Genomic DNA, 26,773 nt, shown 5'->3' on the forward strand with positions numbered 1-26,773 from the left:
TCCAACCAGTAACTCCGGGAGGGCAAAATCACCACAGGCCGAGTTCCTCGGGGGAACGCCCCAAGCTGTGCCTGGAGACCAGGCCCTGGGCTGGGAGAGCATGGGGAAGCTCCTCACGGAGAAGTCCTCACGGAACACCGGGGTTATGTTCATGACTCAAAGCAAGCTGAAGAAACCAATGTCATCGTAGATTAATTAATATAAACAAGAGCTAAGTTCCCACGGCATCTCAGTGCTGTAAGGGAAGGACGCTGAAGGAAACGGAAGGAAATGACCTTATCCGAGGACCTGCAGCACTGGTGCCCACCTTGCAGCATCTTCACAAACCACACCCTCTTCTCCCCGCCCTTGCTAAGCACTCTAACGAGGCTCATGACAAATTGACAGGACTCTGAGCTGTGTTAAACCCACGGTCAAACCCTCCCAATGCTTCTCATTACAACAACGTCAACCTGGAAAAATCCCTAGTTCCCATAAATGGTCCCTTAAAACCAAACAGATGAGATGTCTGGATTCTGCTGTTCTCAAGTCTGTTTCCAAGAAACTCACAGAGCGCGCCCACCTTGTCCACGTTGGCCCGAGTCTTGGCCGAGGTCTCCACGTACTGCACGCCCCACTCCTCTGCTTTGCTCCGCGCCTCCTCCACCGGCACCTGCCTCCGCTCCTCCAAGTCCGACTTGTTTCCCACCACAAGCAATGGGATCTTATCTTCTTCAGCCTTAACACGGAGGATCTGCTCCCTGCAGCGTTACATCAAAATAAAGCCACCCAGAATGAGACGCTTTCCAAAGGCAGAAGAAGGAATTGCATTCTCACGCCATGTACCGAAGATGCATCCCCTCGCCTGCCATGAACTGGCCAAGGGTCTCCAAAGTCTGGTTCTCAGAATGGCCGGGGGTGCCCATTGCAGATGCAGACTCCGGGCCCCACAGAAGTAAGTACCTGCATGGAGCCCAGGATTCTGCATTTCAACAGGTCCCCCAATTTATGCCTAGGTACAAAAGAAGAAAAAAACACAGGGGCCTCTAGGATAAAAACAAGCTAAAAGAAGTACCTTCATACAGAAAATGCTTAATAATTCCCCTGAAAAAAGATGGCATGATTTCTCTGTGACAATAGAAGCTATGAAATCCAGTGTTTTTCATATGGAACATAGCAATTAGATCATGAAATCAATCTAGTGGGTCACAGCAGTAATTTTCTCCCTTAGTGAAAAAGAATATAAAGGAACATCGGAGGAGCCTCTAGTAGCCCAGTGAGCCTGGTTCTGTGCAACTTCTGCTGTATTACGTCTACATGTGTGTGTGCACCTGCCTTCCCCACCCCACCCCCAGGTCCATTTAGACACAATAAATTACAGGCCACACAATGGGGACAGCTATGTTAGGCAGAAATTGTATTTAATGTGCATTAGTTTTCCACACAAAGTGGAAAAAAAAAAAAGGAAATATTCCAAGGTCCATGAAAAAGTACTTCAAAAACATCTTCTCTAAAAGAACTGCTACCTATAGCAATTAAATTTTACTTCCACTGAAAATAAACAGCTGTCTAAAGTTACTAATCAAAACCAAATATTAAAAAAATTAAATATTTCACTTGCACTGTTCTGATCCAGCGAGGACACTGCTACATTCCAATACATCAGAGGCCCTTCAAATATGTACTTCATGGAGATTTGCATTGATTCGTATATGATATAGGATAACATTTCATAATAAAAATATTTAAAATTTTTCCATACAGTTGACTGAAGTACCAGATATCAAGTTATTTAAAGAAAAATGAAAAAGAAGAAAAGTTAGAGATAGCTTGAAAATGCTATCCCCTACATTTTAACAGGGGTCAAAGAGCCTGCTACATTTAGAAGCTATGTGATCAACATAAACTATGAACAATAAAAACTGATAGCTTTCTGGCTCAGTCTTGCACAGGCAAGTAAAATTAGCTCATTAATAAATATATTGATCCAAAAATGGGAGTACCAAGTACTGGTCTCCTGTAACAAAACCCATTTCTCTAGTTTGTAGAATATATCCAGGGAAAATTTCAAAATAGAGTATATTGACATTTTATTTTATGTTGGGTCTTCTAATGTGGAAGGTAAGTACAGAAATGCTGTTTTACAGCTGCTAACAGGCATAAAGTAAAGGGAATGAGTGTAGCCACATAGCCCAGATCATCGCCTGAATCCAATGGCATAAGGAACGTGGACAGCCTGAGGTTTGTCAGAGTTCACGTCAGGAGAACTAGCGTCCCTTCCTTTTTCTGTTAGGGAATCATCTGTCCTTTTTCTTCTAAGGATCCCTCTTCTCTAATCACAACCAAAACCCTTCTCCTAAGATGAGACGAGACTGCTCTAACTCTCTGAGAATAAATGAATAGTATAATTTTGTTTTTTTGCGGGGGGGGGGGGGGGGCGCGGGGGGTATAATCCAGGGAAGACAGGACAAGGGTGGCAAGGGTGGCACCGTCTATTCTCTGGAGATGACTCCAACTACCCAACATTTCCTTTCGTGGTGAGTCAAAGAGCAATAGTACATCAAAGGCTTAGGAAAGGGAAGAAAAGGAGGTAGTGTGTGTGTCTGTCCTGTTTTACCGCAAGGAGACATAAAAACAGGATTCTGTAGCTGCAAACACAGCTACGAAGCCATGGGCTACATCTACATTCAGAAACCTCAAGGTGTGTCGGAGTCTAAAAAGGAGCAGGACGTCTCACACTCTAGTTTCAGAGAACTGAGATGCTCAGCCTGAGGCCTTGCAACTCTGAGGCCTCCCTCACTACCTCTCACTCTCTCGGCCACCCCGAAGGCCCCCGGCTTCCTTCCAAATCTTGGGGGGATATTTAGCTTCCTCATTGTCACCTAATTTCTGACCAAACTTGCTAAAGAATGAAAAACATTACCGTGCTTGCTTTTCTTTTTTAGTTTCCTGTCAGACCCTAGATCTGGTTCTTATAGGAAAGAGTCATCACGACAGGTGTTTATGAGGAGGATAGAAGAAAAAGCACAGGTGTGTACAATGGGATGGAATGGGGGAAAGAGAAAGATTCCCTTCCCATTGGAATTCCTAAGAATTATGCCAAATGGCTCACTACTTCCTTACAGCAAAATAAACGTACGGTCTCGTCCCACGTTTCCGAATGGATGCTAGCAGGGACTATTCTGCTCACAGGGAAGGACCACAGGACCACACTGAGAAAAGGCTGGGGGTGCGGCTCAACAAGGGGTAGCCACAGGTCCTGCCCTTAGGGATTTATGGTCGGAAGCACCATTTCATTTCACCGATTCGGATAAAGAAACAGCATCTCGATGCTGAGTAAACTTGCCGGGGTCACAAAACTGGTGAGTGGCAGGAACTCAAGCCCAGGTCTGCCTGCTTCTAAAGCAGTTCTTTCTATTCAACTACGCTAAGTCCTTCCGGTAGCAGCAAACGGTCACTCGGACTCACATCCTTCACTCTGCTGACCACGATTCATAAGCCTCAAAACAGAGCAAACATTACTTCTCTAGAGAAATTATAAAAAAGATATTTAACTCTTATCGAGCATTGTCTCTCAGAATGTATATGAAAGCAAACGGCAGGTTCTTGAATGTATAGAGTGGCTTTGTCCCTCGCAGGGACAACAGATTCTGAAGATAACTGAAATTTAGAAATTATTATAAAACAGGGAAATCCAAAGAGATGATAACAAATAGTGGACTATAATGTGCCAGGGAATTCTTTAGAGAGATTCTTCCTAACTACAAGCTCAGCCCTCCCACTGCCCCTTCTAAGCCCAGGACGTGGGAAGGAAGGCAAACGGACCTGAACTCGGCCGTGGCTGTGAACGACTCGTGCTCTGTGATGGAGAACACGAGCAGAAAGCCCTCTCCGCTCCGGAAGTAGTTGTCGCGGATGGCCGCGTAGTCCTCCTGCCCCGCGGTGTCCAGAATGTCGATCTGCACTTCCTCTCCATCGAGAACCACTTTCTTCCTGTAGCTGTCAGCTTTGGTAGGTTCGTAGTCTTCTACAAACTGAGGACAGACACATCAGCAGCAGCAATCAACAAAGGTTGTAGGGAAATAAAATCTGCCAAAAAGTAAATGTCAACATCGAGTGCTTTACCTATGAGCAACTGCGCAGGACTGGGTGCCTATAATGATTACACTGTGTGTAAGACACTAAACTAAAAATAGCTTCCTATGTAACACTTCTGTTCTTTATTGTTCATTCTACCATTTTTTATTTTGTTTTTAAACAACAAGAGCAGAAATTCCCATTTTACACATGAGCACAACACAGGGCGGTATTACTGTCAGTATTACGTTATAGTACAAACACTGGCAACGGTGAGAACAGCCCAGCTGGTGCGGCGCAGTGTTTGGGTGCCCACCCAGGAAACAAGAAGTCACTGTTGGATTCGCAGTCAGGGCACACGCCCGGGTTGCGTGCTCGATCTCTTCCTCTCTCTAAAAATCAATAAAAGCACTTTTTTAAAAAAGGTGAGAAACAGGAGCTCCTACTCATAATCAGCAGAAGTAAAAAACTCATCTGAAAAGTAATCTAACAAGAAGTATCAAGAGGCTTAAATAGCTACACAACATGACAAACTCCAAATGCCTCCACGATTCAATGTAAAAAATAAAACCATCGAGTACTAGAAGAACCCTGGGTGAAATCCGTTTACTACCTTTAAGTAGGAAAGGCCGTTTTAATAACTATGACTCAAAATCCAGAAGCCAGGTAAAAAAACATTTGATAAATTAGACTATGTAAAATCTGTTTGACATAACACACTATAAACAAAGACAAATGACAAACGAGGAAAAAATATCTGAAGCCATTTCACAAGGAGCTATATACAAAGCGTCTGCACAAAAAGATCAACAATCCAATGGGGAAAGTAGCAAAGGACATACACAATTCACAGAAAAGTAAATGCATGCGATGTTAAACCTACGAAAAGATGTTCTTCCTCACTAGTAAAGAAAACAAAAATTATAACTACATTGAAATACCATTTTCACCTACCAACCAGCACCCCAAACTTGCCTGACAACATACTCTGGGGAGGAGGGGCCCTGAGGAGGAGGGACCCTGGGGAGGAGGGACCCTGGGGAGAAGGGGCCATAAGGAGGAGGCACCCTGGGGAGGAGTAGACACAATACAAATAGACAAAAGGATAAACAAAACATGGCATAATGGGATACTATTCAGTCTTAAAAAGGAATGAAGGACTGCTTCATGCTACAACATTGATATACCTTGACAAACTATGGTAAGTAAAAGCCAAACACAAACAGTCACATATTATATGAGTGTATTTACATGAAATGTCCAGAATAGACAAATCTGTGGAAACAGAAAGCAGATCAGTGGTGGCTGGGACCTGGCTGGGACCTTGGGAAGGGAAATGGAGAGTGACTGATAATGGGTATGCAGTTTTTGGGGGGTGATGTTCTGGAATTAGATAGTAGTTATGGTTGTACAAATTTGTGAATATACTAAAAAAAATATGGAATTGTACACTTTTAAAAGGGTAAATTTTATGGTATATGAATTACCTCATTTTTTTAAAAAAAAAGAAATACTACTATAACATGGATGAACTTTCAAAACATTGTGCTACATGAAAGAAGCCAGATATAAAGGTCACATATTGTACGATTCCATTCCTATAAAACATCCAGAATAGGCAAATCCATAAAACCAGAGAGCGGCTGTCAGGGGCGAGGTGGCAGGGGAGCAGTAATGAGGAATGGCTGCTATATGCAGGGGTTGGGGCAGAACTAGTGATGAAATGTATACAGTGGTGATGCTCACACACCTGTGTGAATACACTAAAAATCACTGAACTGTGAGTTCCATGGTACGTAAATTATCCTATCTAATAAAGAGGGAATATGCTAATTGACCCTCACACCATTGCAAAGATGGCAGCGCCCACAGCCAATAAGGAGGGAATATGCTAATTGACTGCCCCGCCCACAAAGATGGCAGCACCCACAGCCACTGGGCGGCGCCCAGTCCCCTCAGCCCCCCAGCCGCCCAGGGCCAGCCCAAGGCGCAGGCAAGCCTCGGATGTCGGCTGCCTAGCCACCCAGGGCTGGCCCCAGGGACGACCAAACGACTGAACAAGCAGGCTGCGTAGGGCGACCAGGCCAGCAGGGGGATTAGTGAGGGGAGACCAAACGACCGAACAGCAGGCTGCCTGGGGCGACCAGGCCCGCAGGGGGGGCAGTTGGGGGCAACCAAGCCGGTAGGGCAGGGCAGTTTGGGGCGACCAGGCTGGCAGAGGAGGATAGTTGGGGGCGACCAGGCCGGCAGCTGGGGGCAGTTAGGAGTGACCAGGCTGGCAGGGAGGGGGCAGTTGGGGGCGAACAGGCCGGCAGTGGGGGGCAGTTAGGGGCAACCAGGCCGGCGGGGGAGGGGGGCAGTTAGGGGCGATCAGGCCAGCACGCAGAGGCAGTGAGGGGTGATCAGGCTGGGGGCAGGGGCAATTAGGGGCGACCAGGCAGGCAGGCAGGTGAGCGATTAGTAGCCAGTGGTCCAAGATTGTGAGAGGGATGTCCAACTGCCAGTCTAGACCAGCAGTCTGACATCCCCCGAGGGGTCCTGGATTGGAGAGGGTGCAGGCTGGGCTGAGGGGACTCCCCATGCATGAATTTTGTGCACTGGGCCTCTAGTATCTTAATAAAACTCTAACTTACATTGTTAAAGATTTAAAAGTTGAATTGAAAATATCAATGCGAACTTAGGGACCTCCGAAGAAAACTCTTGAAAAGAGCCTTGCATTGCCAATTAGAAGCTACCGGCTCATATGATTTTAAACCTAAAAATAAAAATACTAAAAGATGTTTAGTATTAGGTATCTTCTATTCACCCTAATAATTATCTTAAAATAGAGAGCATGCAACTTTGCCTATGCCTCTCAAGTGTCCTTCCTTTAACTCCCTCCACAGACAAATACCCGGCAGCCCCACCCCTGCAGCGCAATCTCCGACGCCTCAGAGCATCTCAAGGGCATATTTCTGAGCTTTCAAGGTTCACACCTGCAAGAGCTGCACGGAGTCCTCTGACACCAGGAGTCAGAATGTCCCGATGTGAATGCGTACCTCTGTGCTGGGGGAAAGGTGCTTATTATGAGAACATTAGGTCATAATCTTGACGCTTACATTTTTCCACAGAAAGAGGAAATCTCCGAAGTCATGTATCTGTTAAGATGAATCATACCGCTGGCCTTGCAGGGATGTGTGCGATTCAGTCCCAGACGCCCAAGACGCCCAAGTCCAAGACAAACTTCACACACACCCCTGTGCTGGGCCGGCTTTTCTAGCCACTCCAAGTCTGAAGTCTCCCCCCATCAACCTCACCTCACTGGAACGGCAAATAGCTTCAAAAGTCTTCAAATATTTTAGGCCAAGGGTAAAATGATTAAAATCTCCCTCTAATTTTCTCAAATTCAAAAGTAAAGAACTGTGGGACTGTGGCTCCTTCCATAATCCAATTTCCATGGCAATTCCACCACATACGCGGGAATTTCTTCTGAACCAAGGGGAAAACATTGGACCAGAAACAGAGTGTGAACGGCCCATGACACTTCAGACCGTTGGCCTCCCAAGTACAGACGCAATTTCCTTTCCTATGACATCAGGTTAACTTGTTGATCTTTCAGGCAGGAGCTGCACACCGGGCCACATGTCAGAACTGCGTTGTAAAAAGAAAGATTCCTGGTTCCCAACTCCAGAAATGCTATTCAGAAATTTTTTAAAAGTCCCCCATGAGATTCTATGATCAGCCCGATCTGGGAATCACCGCTAAGGTCTCTTCAAGATCCTAAATTGTGATTCTGGAACTACACCGTCCAATGTAGCAGCCCCCAGGCAGGTCTGCAGTGCCCAGGAGCCCCGGTACTGGACATAGAGACACAGAGCACTCCGTCACTGAGAAGGCTCGGCTGGACAACGCTGATGGAGCAGTCGGCTGAAGACTCCCCCAAGCACACACCACTCCACTCTAGTCTTCCCTTGCTCTGCTTTCGTTTTACTGACTCTTCAATAACTGCTGCCTCCCAGTCCTCAAATATGTTAGTCTGTGAGAAAAATAGCCCAAGATTAAGCATAGCTTTCCTTTGCTTCTCTGAAGAAGCTAAAGAGAACACTGGACTTTTAGCATGCATCATTTCCCTCTCTCCTGCCCTTCACACATGCAAACATACATCATAGGAATGAACAATCCAGACCAGACTCCTGGTCTCCCAGGGTGTGCAGAGCAGAGCAGAGGGCTCCTGTCCCCAGAGCTCTGCCTCTGATCCGGGCTTCTCCACAGCGGCACCATGGACATCTGGACGGATAGCTCTCTCCTGTGCGCTGGAGGAGGTTAAGAGCATGCGAGCTAGTAGTACCTGCCCCCATACGTGACAACCAAAAACATGGGACATTGCCAATTATTCACTCTTTTTTGTTGTTGTTAATCCTCACCCAAGGACATTTTCCCCTTTTTTTAAAAAAAGAGTGGAAGAGAAGGGGAGAGACAGAGAGAGAGAAACATCCTGACCGGGGCCAGGGATCGAGCCTGCAACCGAGGTATATCCCTTGACCGGAATCGAACTTGGGACCCTTCAGTCCAAGAGCTGATGCTCTATTCACTGAGCCAAGCTGGCTAGGGCCAATTATTCATTCTTTTTTAAGAACATATTTTTTTATCAATTTGAGAGAGGAAGGGAGAGGGAGAGATAGAAACATCAATGATGAGAATCAGTGACCGCCTGCCTCCTACATGCCCCCTACTGGGGGTGAAGCCCCCAACCCAAGCATGTGCCCTGACTGGGAATCAAACCATGATCTCCTGGTTCAGGTCAATGCTCAACCACTGAGACACACCGGCCAAGCCAATTATTAAATCTTTAGGGGGCAAAATCCCCTTCCCTCATCTCATTAACAAACACACCTCTAATCCTGTCTCCTTCATCTTAATTCCTCTCCTGACCCTCTGTTCTTCCCCTGTTACAAAAGAAAAGTAAGGAATTTTTCCTAAGAATATCAGGTTAATAAGCAAAAACAGACTCAGACTTCAAAATTTACATCTCTTCTTTTATGCAAAAATGTGTGGGTAAATTAAGGAGATTCTGCTAGATATGAGATAGAGAAAAGCGAGCATCAAAAACAAAACTTTCTCACATAAGATATAGCCAAGTATGACCCAGGAGAGATCCCCAGTAGGGGGCATGCAGGAGGCAGCCCATCAATGATTTTGTCTCATCATTGATGTTTTTATCTCTCTCCCTCTCCCTTCCTCTCTGAAATCAATTAAAAAAAAATTTTTTTTTAAATCTTTTTCAAAAAATCCATTATAAAAAATTTTGAATGACTGGCTTCTAACCAACAGAATATGGCAATGGTCATGAATGAGATTACCAATGATTACACGTACTTATGTAAGAATCTGTCGTAGCTAAGCAGACAGACTTTCCTCCTGGCCTTGAAGAAACGGCGGCCATGGTGTGAACACCTGTGGAGAGGCCCTGGTGGCAGGGACCATGGTGTGAACACCTGTGAAGAGGGCCTGGTGGCAGGGACCATGGTGTGAACACCTGAGGAGAGGGCCTGGTGGCAGGGACCATGGTGTGAACACCTGTGAAGAGGGCCTGATGGCAGGAACCATGGTGTGAACACCTGTAGAGAGGGCCTGATGACCTGGGGGCAGGGACCATGGTGTGAACACCTGTGGGGAGGGCCTGGTGGTAGGGACCATGGTGTGAACACTGAGGAGAGGGCCTGGTGGCAGGGACCTCTAGGAGCTGTGCACCCCTATCCTCCATCCAGCACCCAGGAAGGCTGGGAGAGGACCCAAGTCTCAGTTGAGCTCACAGCCACAGCTGACACCAAGGCAGCCTTTGTGAGACCCTGGGCAGGACACCCAGCTAAGCTGTGCATATTCCTGACCCCTGGGAACTAGAGGTAGCAAATGCGTCCTTTGAAGCTGCTGAATTTGTAGAAATTTGTTACAGCAATAGAAAACTAATACAAATAGCAATCACAGTACAGCAAAATAACATTATTAACTGCCTAGTATACCTCTAGAATATGTTCCTACATTTTTTTGTGGTTGCTGAGTATTCTTCGAGTATCTTATCATATGCCAATGATTTTGAAATATTTCCTATAAAGAATAAAAATATAATTTAGTCTTTCCTATAGCCTAGTTGATCCAAAGTTCTTTTTTATTAATAGTTTAGAAAGGTTTTTTTTCAGCTTCACAACTACTCGACATTACCAGTAATGAAACTTCTAGGACTATTATCAAATTTAGGATCCCTCTACTGAGCTTTCCTGTAAGATAGGGAAGAACTTTCCAGACTAGTTTCTAGCTCCATGTTTCCACCCTTGTTTCTCCTCCACCCACTCATTCAGTGCCAGGTGTCGTAGGACACGCCCACACCAAGATACACCCCTGGGCTGCACTCCAGTCCCAGTGCCAGGTAGTCAGCACCGTGGGCGGGGGATATTCCTGGAAGCCATTCCTACACTGGGATGGCTAGTGATGACAACCATAGGCCAAAGCGACTCCAAACCACATAAACATACACCACCAATCCCCAACTAAACTGTCCTCAATTCCTCTTCCCTCAGCTAGGTCCCAAGAATGGCCATGGCCACTCCAACACCACCCAACAGCAGGGGAGGCTGGACAGATGGAAAACCTAGTGAAAAGGGGTGATATTAATGAACAGTGGTTCCCACAGCTTCCTTTCACGCATTCTGTACAGTATGTGCCCGTGTGAAATGTGATCACATGAGAGGTCCCTGGGTTGAGCTCTAATCCAAACACTGCCTGTGGGATCAGTAACGGCCACCAAGCAGGGGCATTTGTGGCCACAGGAACCAAGACTGTGTTGTCATGCTCGACTCAGCATTAGTTACATTACTCACCTCAAGGGATGGAAACCCGGGCAAGGATGGTGCAAGCTGTACCTGCTGTCTATCACTTGAGAAAAAATTAAGTCTTCTGACAGCTTAGCTGTCCCTTTCAACAGCTCCCAAAATCAACTGTCACGAAGCTAAGTATCAGACCCATTCTTCAGAAATCCCTGAACAAAGGTCCCTCCCCCTCCCTTGCTCCTGTCAGAAAGACAGCTCAAAGTGTAACAAGGGAAATAATGCAAGCAGGGGCCTCACATCCCTACAAGACATAACAAAAATCAGCAATCCAGAGCATTTGCTGGTTAGACCCCTCATGAAGCTATTGGGAAGCACCTCACCACGATCTGGCCCACGATCCTCCCGGCACGTGGGTGGACAGCACACACACAGGCTGGGCAGGGGACCCTGACCGCAGGCAGGAGAAGGCGGGCTTACCTCATCGTACATGAACTGAAGCGTCAGGGCCGACTTGCCAACCCCTCCACTGCCAACCATGATCACCTTGTGCAGGGCCAAGGAGCTCTGGCTCTTGCTCTTGTTTGCAGCCATCCTGCTGGTTTGCTGAGGTTGCGACAGGGGACAGAAGACCCAGGTGAAGAGCTGCCAATGCAGAAGACAGACATGAGAGGCGGTTTGGTTTCTACCCAGTGCAATCCCCCTGCTCCAGGAACGCCTAACCGAGACATTCTCAGAAAACCTTTCTAGGCTCCAGGCAGAGAAACCCCCCAGCCCTCGGCAGTCATTCACCACAGCGCAGCCAGAGCAGCCAAGTCAAGAGAGAACGGGGGTGGGCCTGTCAGGGGGACGGCGGGGAGACCGCCTGCCATGAAGGTCAACACACCCTCAGCACTGCCCCACCAGGGGGAATGCCCCGAGCCCGGTGCCCTACCTGCCCCAAGTCATCTGGAGCCACAGAGAACGCCGGCACTGGGGACTCGCTCTCTCTGTATCCTCACTCCACCCCATCACACACCCCACACAGCCCTCGAGACTCAACACTCGGAGGTCACCGAAAAGGGTAAGTACATGTATTTTTCTGTAAGTACCCTTCATGAAGGAGAACTAAATTATTTACTTCAAGGATCATGATGGCATTACTTCTCGACCAACAACCTTAACTTACTCAGCTTTCATATACTAAAAACTTGGGGGAGGGGGAGTAAAGGTTTAGGGGTTTGGAAAAGGACCAAGGAGGCCTTTAAAATAAAAGCAATTTTAGGATAAAAGAGAACAATTACTAAGATTCAACCTCTGAGTTGTCAAAGGTTTGCCATAGGGCCAAATTACAACGGTAAGTTCTTTGGGTAAGATGCCCATTTACCAAGTTGAACATTTATAACCACTGCCATTTGAAGTTTTGAACCTCCATTCATTTGAAACTTGCCTAATACTATATGATCTCTTGTATTTGTCTTGTACTATTTTTAACTCTTGAAATAACAAATTTTTTAATACTATATGTCTTATTCCCTCCAACTAAGACTGTAAGCTCTTGGAGAGAAATGCCTGTATTATGCCCCTCACCCCCATTCCTTACCAAGAGGGTCAACCTTGAACTGAACCTTGAACTCTTTCATTTTTTTGGAATGCCCTTGGAATATGCATTCTAAAAACAGACACAACATGTTTTTAGTGAAAATCTAATGGCCAAGAGCCCAGCCAGTGTAAACACATTCTTCCTACCTCTTCACTTTAATGACAAAAGATTGTTTAGGTTTAGAGAAGAAAAAGAGTGGAATTATTTCACAGTGTGTTCAAGTATTGGAAACGAAGCCACCGAGAGGTCTTTGATTTTATGTGTTATCATGGTGCAAAGCCCAGGCCACCCTGTTATCCTCAGAGCTGAACAACGGGTTCCAGGTGATACAGCTTCCCCTACCCCCACCCCCACCGCATGGGCACTTGAAGCTGACAGTTGTTTTGCATCAGGGTCCGCACCACCAGGCTATAAACCAAATGCAAACTCAGGGCTTTTCAGCGGACAGGCCCACACTGAGAGGAGCGGAGCCTCACGCAGAGGAGCAGCCCCAGAAAGCAGTCAGACGCCTTTCCAGCGTCCGCTTCTGAAGGTAACCCGCAGTAACAGAAGCGCATTGGTACATGGACAGAACTGTAAGCCCGAGAGACGGACGGGCACGTACGTGCTGGGGACATTCAGAGCCAGAGAGTGAGGGCACAAACCACGCAGGGCGATGAGAGTCCACCTGCGGCCAGGGCGCTGTGTGCTAGTGAGTATGTGGGTGTGTGAAATCTGCTCGGGAACCCGTGGCCGCGCAGTCTGGCCTGGCATGGCTTCCAGGACGAAGAGAAGCAGGCGGCTTTGTTCACGGAATGTGAATGAGGGAGCAGAGCCCGGGCTTAGAGAAGACAATGTTCCCTGGTGGGAACTCGTAATCTACAACAGAGCATGAAGCTCACCATCCAGCTTCCCGGCCCAAGCTTCGGACTGAGCTGGAAGCCCACAGTGGGGACAGCCTCAACGGCCAGCAAACAGCACCCTCGGAAAGTCACGGCGTGCAAGCTCCCGCCACTCTCCCGCGCAGCCAGCACTACATTCCATTTAAAAATAACACCACGTGCGCCTTCGGGCAGCTTCCCCCAGCCCAGCTTTGTCAGGAAGGACTTCAGGAAGGTCGTTGGGAAGATGTCCGGCATAATTAGCATATTACCCTTTTATTAGTATAGAAGATATTTTAAACCTATTTGAGGTCATATCTACGTAGTTTTTAATGTTTTTCACATATTTATCTATCCATCTTATTAAACTGAACTTAAACCTTTTCTTGATGATTTAAGGATTACCATCACCGCAGAAACCAGTGCTGTGATCGGAGCCTGTCTGAGTGGGTCATGCCTGGGCCCTCCCCCTTCAACTGGACCCCCCATTTATCTGCCTCTACTCCCTTCTTTCCACTCCCCTTTTCTAATTATGCACTTTTTAATAAGTGTCTTAAGCAATTAACTAGGTAATTAAGCACATTTGAGCTATGACTAAAATAGAACAAGTGGGATAAGGAGCAGGCCTCCCCAAAAGGCCTTGGTTTAGGAGGTGAAACTGCTCTGGCCCACAGAGCTGAGGCTGGGGGAGGAGGCTGGAGCCTCCAGATCCATAAGCTGTCACTCAATTTCTCTAAAGCAATCTTGCTGCTAAGAACTCCTATAGCTGTATGAAAATGGAGAAATGATTTCCCAAGTGGGGGGCTTTTATAAACATGTGAGCTGTTTATAAAATTCTGAGCTGTTATTTTCAACAAAAAATCAATTTTTCTAGAAGAAACCATAATAGACGAACTGAAGACTATTCAACAAACTCACAGATGTCGGCTGAAAGCTCAGAAACTGAATGACCATGGTGCCTATTTCCAATCCACATACTGCTTCAGTCCACCTGGTGTGATGAGGGAAGCAGGAGAGAGGCAGAGCGCCAGCCTTGCCCACCCTGAAGCAGTCCTGGACTGGATGTGCTGCCCCCACACTCCTCTGTTATTGGAGATAACAAACTCATTTGTTTAAACTACTGTTAGTCTACTTATTGTTATTGTTTTCATTCTTACTTGTACCAAAAGCATTCTAGAAACAGTCTTTGTATTCAAGAAACTCAAAGTCGAGTGGTTCAGGCAGATTAGTAAATGAACATCGGATACTAAATCCCACGGCTGAAGTATGCGAGGTGTGCTCTGGGAACACAGGAGAAACGTCTACATTACACTGAAGGTCAGGGAAATTTTAAGGGAGCAGCATAAGAACTGAGATTTGACTAAAGAGAGGCAAAGAAGTCCCAGGGAGGAAAATAATTAAGGCTGAGGAAGTTCATGTTGATGATTTGTTTATTACAGATATGCCTAGCCAATATATGTGCTCTTAAAAATAATACAACTATCCTTTCCCCCAACGTTTTATCATGAAAAGTTTCACACTTTAAGAAAAGTTGAAGGAACTGCACAGTGAATCCATGTTCCCACCACCTGGGTGCTACAATTCACATTTCGCTCCCTTTCCTTTATCACACACCCAGCCATCTGGCATCCCTCTATTTAACCATCAATCTTAAATTCTGACACATTTCATGTAAGTTATAGACTCAGTACACTTCATCCCTAACTTCAGCATATACACCACTTTTTGCAAAGCAATTCTAATCCCCCCACTGCCTTTGCTAAAAAATTCAGAACTCTCTCTGAGGGGCTTGCAAACCCCCTGATCTCTCCAATGAACTATTTGGGTTCTTAGCCAATAGTTCTTGAAAGCCACACGCAGACCTGGGCCCATAAGACCAAGTCCTGGCATGGCTCCTATAGTCAGAGAAGTCTTCTGCAGGGGACTCGAGAAAACACACCAACAGACACCCTTTAACATGAGCTACTCATCAACACAGAAGCTCCGTAACTTGATTCATTTTTGTCCCCAAAATACTTAAGTGCTGCTTGTACGACACTGTGGGTCTGTGCCCTTGGAAAACTCAATCTCCTAGGGCAGTGGTCGGCAAACTCATTAGTCAGCAGAGCCAAATATCAACAGTATGATTGAAATTTCTTTTGAGAGCCAAATTTTTTAAACTTAAACTGTATAGGTAGGTACATTGTTATTAACTTAATTAGGGTACTCCTAAGCTGGCCTTTGCTAAAAACGTCCTCAATCTGATTGAGGTACGTTCGCTGAGGTCGACCCCTTCCAACTCTCCCATCCACACTTGTCTTGTATACTTGTTTCGTCTACCTCCTTTCGTTCATCCTCTCTATGTGTCCACCCCCCACTTCTTCTAACGCCACTTCTTCAAAATAGACTCGCCCAGGCCGAAAACTGACTTCTGCGCATGGGCCACAAAGTTTCAATCGCACTATACGTGCGCGCCCACACGTGGTATTTTGTGGAAGAGCCACACTCAAGGGGCCAAAGAGTCATGTGGCTCGCAAGCCACAGTTTGCCGACCACTGTCCTAAGGAAAGACATTTTAATACAATTTCTCGCAATGATAAATGTTAAGACCGCACAAGGCATAGTGAAGCATAAGGAACTCTGGGAAAGAGAATCAGGAAAGGCTTGAATATTAAACAAGAGTTCACTCAGCGGGCGGGCATGAGAGAGGGGAGCTTCCCACACATCAGAGAAGCATAGGCAAAGCAACAAAGGCATGAAGCATCAGAGGGACCAGGCACCAGAGTCCTGAAGCATGAGGTGCGGTGGGGAGGTGACTGGGTGATGGCTCTCAAAAGATATGACATGTTCATCTACAAATGGGCCTAAAATGCTGTATTAAGAAATGTATCCTACCGCTGGCTGGTGTGCTCAGTGGTTAGAGCTTTGGCCTGAACACTAAAGGCTCATGGGTTTGACTCCCAGTCAAGGGCACATACCTGGATTGCAAGTTCGATCCCCAGCCAGGAGGCAACCAATGTCTCTCTCTCACATCAATGTCTCTCTCTCTCTCCTTCTCCCTCCCTTCTCCCTCCCTTTCACTCTCTCTAAAAGTCAATGGAAAAAATATCCTCAGGTGAGGATTAACAAAAACAAAACAAAAGCAGAAATGTATCCTAGAAAAAGTGAGGGGCCATTGCAAGGTGGGTCCTCTAGCCCAACTTAACTTGTAAGGCGTTGGATGGATAAGAATAAACTCATACAGAGAAGGCACTCCCAACTAAGAATGGCTCAGCAGGGAGCTGGGAAATGCTTTTTAGGTAATGTTCTATGATACATTACTAGTAGATAATGCTCTCTACCATTTGGCATTAATTAAAATACCAGAACACATATTCACTTGATAAGTAAAATTCTGAAAACAAATCACAGTATATAAACCACCAAGCAGAGTGTCAAGAGGAATGGGTGGTCTTAACTGAACCATAGTCTCAGGCTAACCTAATCAGTAGTTTTTTTGTTTAACAAACTGGGAGAAAATGAATTGGTAGGTAGAGTCCAAATGCCACCTTGTCTGTATCACAGAGTCATCACGATAATCAAATGCGAATCTAAAAATGAAGAGAAAAACTCCTCCAGCCCCCTCATAAAATTCAAGTGTCCTGGGTGACGTGCACAAAAGCACATGGGACTATCAAACACCACACACATACAAAGACCTGCATTAAGCATGTATTCTCCAGATAGGATGGCTTGAAGGTCATCTGGATAGTATTAAGAGGTCATAATCGTAATAGTGGAATTTCCCAAAACAGTATCCATGCTCTTATTTTTGTTTTTTTAAATATATCTTTATTCTTGAGAGTATTAAAGATGTCCCCCACACCCTTTCTCCCCCTTGCCCTCCTCCACCCAGATCCCACCCCACCCCAGGCCTTCACCACTCTATTATCTGTGTCCATGGGTAATGCATATATGCATATAAGTTCTTTGGTTAATCTCTTCCCACCTCCCTTCCATCTGAGATTCATCAGTCTGTTCCATGTTTCCATGTCTCTGGTTCTATTTTATTGGTTTATTTTGTCCATTAGATTCCTTGTTCGTTTATTTTGATTTTTTTAATATATTTTTTGTTGATAGTATTACAGATATCTCCCATTTTTCTTGCCATTCTGCCCCCTCCTCCCATCCCTTAACCACTCTTCCAGGTCTTCAGTATCCTTACTACCCATGTCCATGGGCTATGCATATAAGCATATGTTATCTCTTCTCATCCCCCCACCCCCACCCCACATCGAGGTATGTCACTCTGTTCCATGCCTTCCTACGTCAGGTCTTATTCTGTTAGTCAATACATTTTGTTCATTAGATTCCACAATAAGTGTGATCATGTGATATTTGTCTTTCTCAGTTTGGCTTATTTCACTTAGCATAGCAGTCTCCAGGTCCATCCATGCTTTCCCAAAGAGTAAGAGATCCCTCTTTTTTACAGCTGCATAGTATTCCATAGTATAAATGTCCCCACAGCTTTTTTATCCATTCATCTACTGATGGGCACTTGGGCTGTTTCCAAATCTTAGCTATTGTAAATAACGCTGCTATGAACATAGAGCTGATGGCTGTGGCTAGGATTCCAGTACTATGTTGAATAAGAGTGGTGAAAGCTGACATCCTTATCTTGTTCCTCTTACTAAGAGAAACGCTTTTAGTTTTTGCTCACTGAGTATTATGTTGGCTGTAGGTTTGTCATATATGGCCTTTATTATGTTGAGGTATGATCCCTCTATTCCCACTTTACTGAGAGGTTTTATCAAGAAAGGGTGCTAAATTTAGTCAAATTCTTTTTCTGCATCTATTCATATGATCGTGTGATTTTTATCTTTCAATTTGTTTATATGCTGTATCACATTTATTGATTTACGAATATTGTACCAGCCTCCTATCCCCAGAATAAATCCCACTTGATCATGGTGTATGATCTTTTTAATATATTGCTGTATCCGATTTGCTAATATTTTGTTGAGGACTTTAGCATCTGTGTTCATGAGGGATTTTAGCCTGTAGTTTTCTTTCTTTGTAGAGTCTTTATCTGGTTTTAGAATTAGGATAATGCTGGCTTCGTCAAAAGAGCTTGGAAGTGTTCCTTCCTCTTGAATGTTTTGGAATAGTTTAAGGAGGATAGGTGTTAGTGCTTCTTTGAATGTTTGGTAAAATTCACTGTAAATCCATCTGGTCCAGGAATTTTGTTTGCTGGAAGTTTTTAAATTACTGCTTCAATTTCATCAGTTGTTACTGGCCTACTCAGGTTTTCTGGTTCTTCCTGACTGAGTTTTGGAAGATTGTACATTTCTAGGAATTTCACCCAGGCTGTCGTTTGTTGGCATTCGCTGTTCATAGTATGTGCTTACATTCCTCTGTGCTTCTGTGGTGTCCATTGTTCTATCGCCTCTTTCATTTCTGATTTTATTTATTTGGGTCCTATTTCTTGATGAGTCTGACTAGGGGTTCATCAATCTTGTTTATCTTTTCAAAAACCAGCTCTTGGATTCATTGGTCTTTTGTACTGTATTTTTTGTCTCTTCGTTATTTATTTCACTCTGGTCTTTATTAATTCCTTCCTTGTACTTCCTCTGGGCATTTCTTGCTGTTCTCTCTCTAATTCATTTAGTTGTAGGGTTAGATAATTTGTTCTTTTTCTTGTTTGTTGAGGTAGGCCTGTAGTGCTATGAACTTTCCTCTTCAGACTGCTTTCACTGTGTCCCAGAGGTTTGGGGGGGTTGTGTGTTCATTTTCATTTGTTTCCAGGAAGTTTTTAATTTCTTGCTTGATCTCATTGGTAACCCATTCATTGTTTAATAACATGCTATTTAGCCTTCATGTATTTGAGTGGTTTTGAGTTTTTTTATTGTAGTTGATTTTAACTTTATGCCATTGTAATCTGAGAAGATGCTTGGTATGATATCAATCTTCTTAAATTTGTATGGATTTGTTTTGTGCCCTAACATGTGGTCTATCTTTGAGAATGTTCCATGTGGACTTGAGAAGAATGTATACTCTGTTGTTTGAGGATGAAATGTTCTGTAAATATCAGTTAGATCTATCTGATCTACTGTGTCATTTAAGGCTGTTTCCTTATTAATTTTTTGTCTGGAAGATCTATCCAGTGATGTCAGTGGGGTGTTGAAGTTCCTACTATGACTGTATTGCTGTCAATCTATCCCTAAAGTCCATCAAGAGTTTTTTAATGTATTTGGGTACTCCCATATTGGGTACATGTATGTTTACAAGGGTTATATTTTCTGGTTGAATCATTCCCTTTAGTATTATGAAGTGGCCTTCTATGTCTATGGCCTTTGTTTTGAAGTCTATTTTGTCTGATACAAGTATTGCTACCCCAGTTTGTTTTTCCTCTCCATTTGCATGGAATATTTTTTCCCATCCCTTCACTCTCAGTCTGTGTGTATCTTTTGTTCTGAGGTGGGTCGCTTTAACATTTCTTGTATTGCTGGTTTGATGGTAATGTACACCTTTAACCTCTTTTTGTCTGAAAAGTTTTTTATTTCACCTTCAATTTTAAATGATAGCCTTTCTGGATATAGTAGTCTTGGATTTAGGCCTTGGGAAAGTGTAGAATTTTACCAAAAAATAGTACAAAATAATGAAGTTTGAAAATGGTATGTTCACTTCAAGTAATGAAATAAATTTTTTAAAGTGATTCTGTTTTGAAAATATATTGGATTTTCACAATTTAGAACAGAATAGGAATTCTAGAAACCAGAAAGCCAGTTTTTAAAAATACTTTATTAAATACTATCAATACTTCAATTTTATAACTAAATCAGATGTGGAAGATTGTTAGTATACATTTGGAGCAACGTTTTGTAGTCCTAGCTTAAATCATCCATAAAAACAAATGAATAGGCCTTGTTACATCATGAGTGCCAGCTGAAATGCTTATTATTTCTGATGTATACACTCATGGGCTTATTACTTTAGTTTCCTGAGGATGGTTATGAATCTTTACATTGAGAAAAAAAAAGTATAGATTGCTCATCTTCTCTTAATAAGACCTAGAAATTCAATTCAGGACAATGTTTTAAAGATTTGCTTGAACACTCCGAATCTTCTATTTTGTGTGAAGAAGTATCTATGGCAAAATTCCCTATCTTCAGGCTCAATGCTGTCCAACCACACTTCTACCACTGTCAGACAACGGGCGTATACTCCATACGCTTTTTTTATTTTTTGCCATAAATCACTAAAGCTTCTCTAAAATGTTCCCAACTCTCCTCCAAAATAAAAAAGCAGAGCCTACTTACAGTAATAACACATTAAAAACAATTAATAGGCCATTTGGGCAAAAGTACATCTGGTAAAAATGAGTTTAAAAAAATATTTCACTAGAGAACACAATTTTTTCCAAATAGGAAATTTAAGAGACTGTCTGCCCAGCATCCCTTTTCTAGAAACTGCTCCCCTCCGCCACCTTCATGGTTATCCCAGGAGAGGTGAGAGGTGAGGGGTGAGGGCAGTAAGACGTACCAGGTCAGTATGGGAGAAACTGGGTGGTCCCAAGGGGGCACTGGACCCAAGTCAGGTGTGGGCACCACAGAGAGGGCCAGGCCCACGAAGGCTAAGCTGGGAGAGGAGCTCCCAGGCAGAAGACAGACAGCCGCTGACTGCTGCGGCCTTCAGATAGCACGCGCCCCTTCCGAGAGGAGGTGCAGCTCCTAGGCCCCAGCTCATGGCTGGGATCTACCAGTGCCAGACTCCTGATTTTTTCAGAGACGCCAGGAATTTGGACTTCTATGTGAAATCTCCCCTTCTAAAAGCTAATAACCAAATCAATTTCAGAAGCACTGTGAGCAAACAAAGCATGTCCACAGGCCGCTCATTTTTACAGGTTGGCAGCTATGGTGTTTTCTTGGCCCAATTGTAAACGCTGAGCGACAGCGAGGAGGAGGGACAGCATCAGCACATGAAGAGAAACAACGAAGAGTCTTGGCAGCACTCAGGTGGCAGGCTCCTCGGCCCCTCCTTGGCTTGGTTTTCATTTCTCCTCCGAGCCAATGACATACACTGCTATCCCCCGAAAGTCACCCTTTGTGGCATGAGCTCACTTACCTCGAGTTTCTATCACTTCCAACTGACTGTACTTACGGCTTTGAAAGTATACATACAATTCAGTCCAGGGAGCCAGACCCAGGCAGGGCCTGGGGGAAAATATGACACAAAACACTTCCTTCTGAATGAATAAAGCTTGAACTCTACATGTGGCCAACTCCACTAAAGGGGTTTTCAGAGAATGCAAATATTCTTCCCCCTTGTATGGTTAGGACTCTCATCCACAATGAAAGAAACCCCAACTGAAAATAGCTTAAGCAAAAAAAGTTACTTATTGGCTCACATAACCACATGTCCCGTAATAAAGCTTACGTCAGGCACAAATGATGTCTCCAGAACCCAATTTTCTCTCCCTATCACAGTCCCCAAGCCTCCAACCTCATGGCACCTACTCTTACACCTCCCAACCCAAGCCTTTCGCAATCAACGTTCGTAAACTTCAGTGTAACTCTCCCTAGAGCAGCGGGTCCCAGCGTGGGGCACATGCCCCACAGGGGGGCAATTTGAGAATGAATTATTAACAGTGAATTTTTGGCATTTCTTATGGTTCTAGGGGCCTCATATACAGTATATAAATATATATTGTGACATTTATGCATTTCAGTTCTCTATTATGTTTTAAAACTTTTTTGCTATTTTTTCATATCACTTCATATTATTATTTTTTAACAATTTCTTAGTGATTTCTTCCTCAGTACTTCAACTGTCCTTTTTTTCTTTTATTTTTCTCTTTCATGGATGCCATGTTCCTTGGAAGCTTGTTTAGACCAAGTTAATGGCCTTTTAGGCTTCCTCCACATGAACAGGAGTTCACTTTGTGAATATTAAGAATTATATGTCACGGCAGGGGGGGTGAGCATCAGGATTTCAGAGATGCTCAGGTGGGGCATGGCCAAGAAAAGGTTGGGAACCACTGCCCTAGAGCCTTCCTGGACCTCGGCACCTCAGAAAGGCCCTGCACATCAGCCGCCACTTCAGCCCTTCTGCTTCCTTCACTGCAGATCACTTGCAATTCCTTTCTTTCTCTGCTTTCACTTACTTCCACTTCACCTTCATGAGGCAAGCACCAGGTCCACCTTTTCCTTCATGTAGGAATATTTCCCTTTATGATCATATGAATCATGCTGAAACCTAAATAACATGAATTCTACCCAAACTATGGTCATCATAAAATCTAGTATATAAATTTAACACTTGGATTCATCCATATCTTATTTCCATTACTCACGGTCAAAAGCATAAAAAGTTTAAGGCACTATATCTTATTTCAAAAGCAAAGTTCGATAGGTAGATAACATTAATTTTTGTTGTTGTTGTTGTAAGTCCTCACCCAAGGATATTTTTTCCATTGATTTTTAGAGAGAGTGGGAGGGAGAGAGAGAGAAACATTGATGTGAGAGAGACACATCAATTGGTTGCCTCCCACATGTGCCCCAACCACGGCCAGGGATCAAACCTGCAACCCAGGTATGTGCCCTTGACCAGGAATTGAACCCATGACCCTTTGATGCACGGGCCGACGTTCTAACCACTGAACACACCAGCCAGGACTGATTTTTTTTTTTTAGCTTTGAAAATTTGTCACTAAAGAATTTGAATCTCTTAATATTTATTACTTAAATATTTATTTGAACTTACTATGAGGTTATCACTACTAGTTATGACACAGGCACTTAAAACAGAGATTACCAGACCATCAAGTAAAGTTAAGTTTATTTATTAAACAAGTCTCAGAGAGAAAACAAAAAACTGTAGCCCTAGTGGTGAGGTATCTCAACACAATATGCAAAGTCCCCACAGTTTTACCAGAAACTCTTTAAAAGTCAAAGCAACCTAGTTTTTATAAGAACCTATCACTTCCCCCACTGATTTAAATAAGGATTCTGACCAGCTGATGGCTATTCAATGGGCAGATTTCACTGACCATCTCATAAAGGAGCACAGGCCCTCGTGTGGAGACCGACCCGGCATGGCTAAGCGAGGGAACAGGGGCAAGTGGCGCCCAGCCCCTCAGCTCCTGCTGCGTGGCCACCCGCGAAGACTCTCCAATGGCTGGCCAACATCTCTAACAGACACACATGGCAGGCTGCTGCGGGACCTGCTCTGTTTGGCAAGTTGGTATATTTTCACTAACTGGGGCATTCCAGTAATGAACGTCCAGGCAAGAAATACTGAACTTATCCCAGTTCTCAGAGTTTCTCTCTGTACACTCAGCCTTCCCCACACACTAACTTAAAGGAGGAGACTCCGTTACTCCCCTCTCGCAGCTGCTATTGCTGTTAGCATCAGGGAACAGAATATTTTCATCCTCTCATACAGGTATGACTCAGTTTCCATGCCTATCACAATAAGGAAGTTGAATGATCTAGGTTCCTCCCAAAACAACTTAAGTTAGTGACGCTGTATGCATAAGGAAATGTGTTTGATATTTCTGTTCCCTAAGGAACATTTCTTTATCTGATCTCCCACCAAAAGAAAAGAAAAAAAACAAATTAACAAACTCAAAAGACAGACAAAACCCAGAAAGCTCTGAAGTTGCTGATCGCAAGCACCCTGCCTCTGGTTTGTACCTCTAGGAGGATGCTACTCCTGCTGCCAGGGCTGCCCTGCCTCCCGATGAAGGGCCCCCGTCATGTCACACTCAGCCGGGTGTTTCTCCCACCACCTTCCGAATCTCCCAGCACAGCTGCCTCTCCCAGGCTCTCCCTCCAGGCCCAGGCCCATCAGCACACCTATGACGCTCTCAGGTGAAGCAGAACTTCCTCCGAGATGCGCCTGTCTCTCCCACCACACTGGGAGCTGCCCATCCATCTTCAGTGCCCAATGTGCCTGGTACTTGGGAGGTGCCCAGTCCATGCTGAACAGAAAACCCGAGTTCCCCATCTAGGCTGTGAGGCCGCGAGAGACAGGTGACAACTGGTAAACTCTGAAAAGTTAATGCACTTTTATGATGACTTTCCTCAACTACAAGCAACAAGAAATGGTGGGAGGGGATTTGCAAGCTCTGATATTCTCAAATGTATAGTTTTTCTGCAGTGACGCCCTTTCCCACCAGGCCCTCCTCCTCAATGGATCTGGGATCTCACTGGCCCTAGAGAGTTCTACCAACTTATACCAACTCCAGTTCCTCCCACCTGCAAAGCAGCCTCGGACATTAGAGCTACTTCATCTCTCAACAGCTGAAGGCTGAATTTGGAACTAGCATACATGTCCCTGCTCCAAATTATGTATCCAAATAAAATCCTGCTTAGAGATGCACTACTCTTTCTACTGCTACTAGGATATCGCATGCACGCAAACAGAACTTGTATAACTTCAAGGGCACTTAAGTAATTAATGGCAGGGCTAGGATCGGAACCCCAGCAGCCTGGCTCCAGTCCACACTCTGAGCCACGACACTAGGCTGCCTCCTTAGTGGACTGCAGTGGGGTGGAGAAGACCTTCAAACTTGGTGTGAAATGCTGGAATTTCTATCAATGGATCAGAAAGCTCGTTACACATTTAAAAAATGCACAGGCAACTAGAGCACAAGTTTCAAAGCAAAGACCTGAGAGGAAATGTGTAACAAAAGGCAGTTATTATGTACCCAGAATATGGAAACAGGAACTTGAATAGATATTGGTACACCCATGTTCACAGCAGCATTATTCACAACAGTAGAAAGGCGGAAACAACCCAAGTGTCCACTGATGATGAACGGAGAACAAAATGTGGTATACCCACACCATGGAACATTACTCAGTTTAAAAAGGAATGAAATGTTGACACATGCTCTAACATGAATGACTCCTGAAGACATTATGCTAAGTGAAACAGCCAGACAGAAAGGGACAAATACCATGTGATTTCACCTATATGAGGTCTTATAGTCAAATTCATAGAGATGGAAAGTAGAATAGTCATTGCCCAGGGCTAGAAGGAGGGGAAGATGTGGAGTTAGTGTTTAATGGGCACAGATTTTCGGGATGAGATGATACAAAATGTTTTGGAGGTGGAGAGTGACTGTATAACAATGTGCATGTACTTAATGACAGTGAACTAACTGTATACTTATAAATGGTAAATATGGTAAATTCTGTTATATATATTATAACAATGTTTTAAAGTAGCTATACACCAACTACAGTGTGGGACTCAGGGTCTGGAGTCTGCTCTTGGGACACCTTGGTTAAGCTGCTTTTCCCAGCCTCAGTCTGAGCTACCTGTATCCTCAGGGTTACTGTGGAGGTGAAACAAGAAAACACCCATCATACACCTGGCTCTGAGGAAGCACCTACTGTTTTGTGAACATCACGCTGATACTTAGAAAGTCCTGAGAAAGAAACCGGAGCCCAGGCTCAGCTAACAAGGCAGGAGGGAGAGGCCAGGCCCGGGAGATTTCTCTGCCCTGACAGCCGGGGTGACCCCTTCCGAGCACCACACTGGAAGACAGAGGCCTGGCTTCGGGACCTCACTCAGCCACTCACTGGGCTGACTAGGCAGGTCACTTCAGCCCACGGGGCCTCGATTCTCCACCCGCAGGACAGGCACGTTGGCCCTGCCCGTCTGCCAGAGGACCCGGGGAGGACCGAATGGGAACGTGCTGCTAAGAACAAACTCACCTGAGTAAAGGTGAAGACCTAATTGGCTCTATTAAGATCCCACCTAACAACTAGAAGGGCACATGGAGGGACTGTACACATGGAAGGTTTTTACAGGCAGAAAAGCGGGTGGGCAAGAAGTTAAGAGAGAGGATTATTCCAGCCAAGGTCACATTAGGGGTCTTATCAGACAGATGACCTCACTAGTGCTGACCAGGGAATTCCAGATTGATTGGTCTAAAATTCCATTCCTGGGAGGGGCTGGAACTGTAGTTAGGTTAAGTATTAAGTCATCTCTTGTTCCTTTTTAATAATATTAAAGGCTTTGAGAGCCCGAGAGCATTTTCAGTACAGAAGTAAGAGGAGTATTATCAGCAGCAGCAGAGGTCCTTCAGACCCCCTTTCTTCTCTCTCACCCCGAAGACAGTACCACTGGCCCTCAGAGGCATTATTGATGGCATTTCCCCAGCAGGACCTGAAATTCTCTAACAGAAACTCATTCCATTCTCTTCACGCTGTGTCAGTGGATGCGCCTTAGGGAGCCAGCGCTAGGAACCTGTCACCGACCCAGCCAAGCCTCGGAACCCACAGGCTAGGTCAGGGTCCACCACTCTAGGAGGCCGCACACTGCGGAGCCTCCCTCCACCGAGTCATCACCAGAAGGGCAGGCGTCCCACTCTCCCCTCATTCAGAGAGAGATTTCCATACCCACAGAACCGCATCCACCCGAGGCGGCTAATCCCACTGCTGCCCAACCCTAAGTCCTTGGGAACACCAGCAAACCCTTCAAGACCCTCCACCTCTTCTAAGAAT

At 44.8% G+C, this 26,773-nt stretch overlaps 1 protein-coding gene across 2 annotated transcripts in view; it reads right to left on the bottom strand.

Moving 5' to 3' along the window:
- The window catches only part of RALB (RAS like proto-oncogene B), a 43,570-nt gene that overhangs the window by 4,031 nt on the left and 12,766 nt on the right, over positions 1–26,773 (bottom strand). Inside the window, exons 2-4 of one of the 2 annotated variants that reach the window (XM_023762504.1) lie at positions 11,337–11,501; positions 3,805–4,013; positions 550–740 (exon numbers count right to left, since the gene is read on the bottom strand). In XM_023762504.1, coding sequence (XP_023618272.1) covers positions 550–740; positions 3,805–4,013; positions 11,337–11,450 — 514 coding nt within the window. In that variant the 5' untranslated portion in view covers positions 11,451–11,501. The remainder of the gene's footprint in view (positions 1–549; positions 741–3,804; positions 4,014–11,336; positions 11,502–26,773) is intronic. The other variant, XM_006098803.3, reaches the window with a different exon arrangement.

The sequence above is a fragment of the Myotis lucifugus genome, unplaced genomic scaffold (assembly GCF_000147115.1).
Source record: "Myotis lucifugus unplaced genomic scaffold, Myoluc2.0 scaffold_247, whole genome shotgun sequence".
Lineage (NCBI taxonomy): Eukaryota > Metazoa > Chordata > Mammalia > Chiroptera > Vespertilionidae > Myotis > Myotis lucifugus.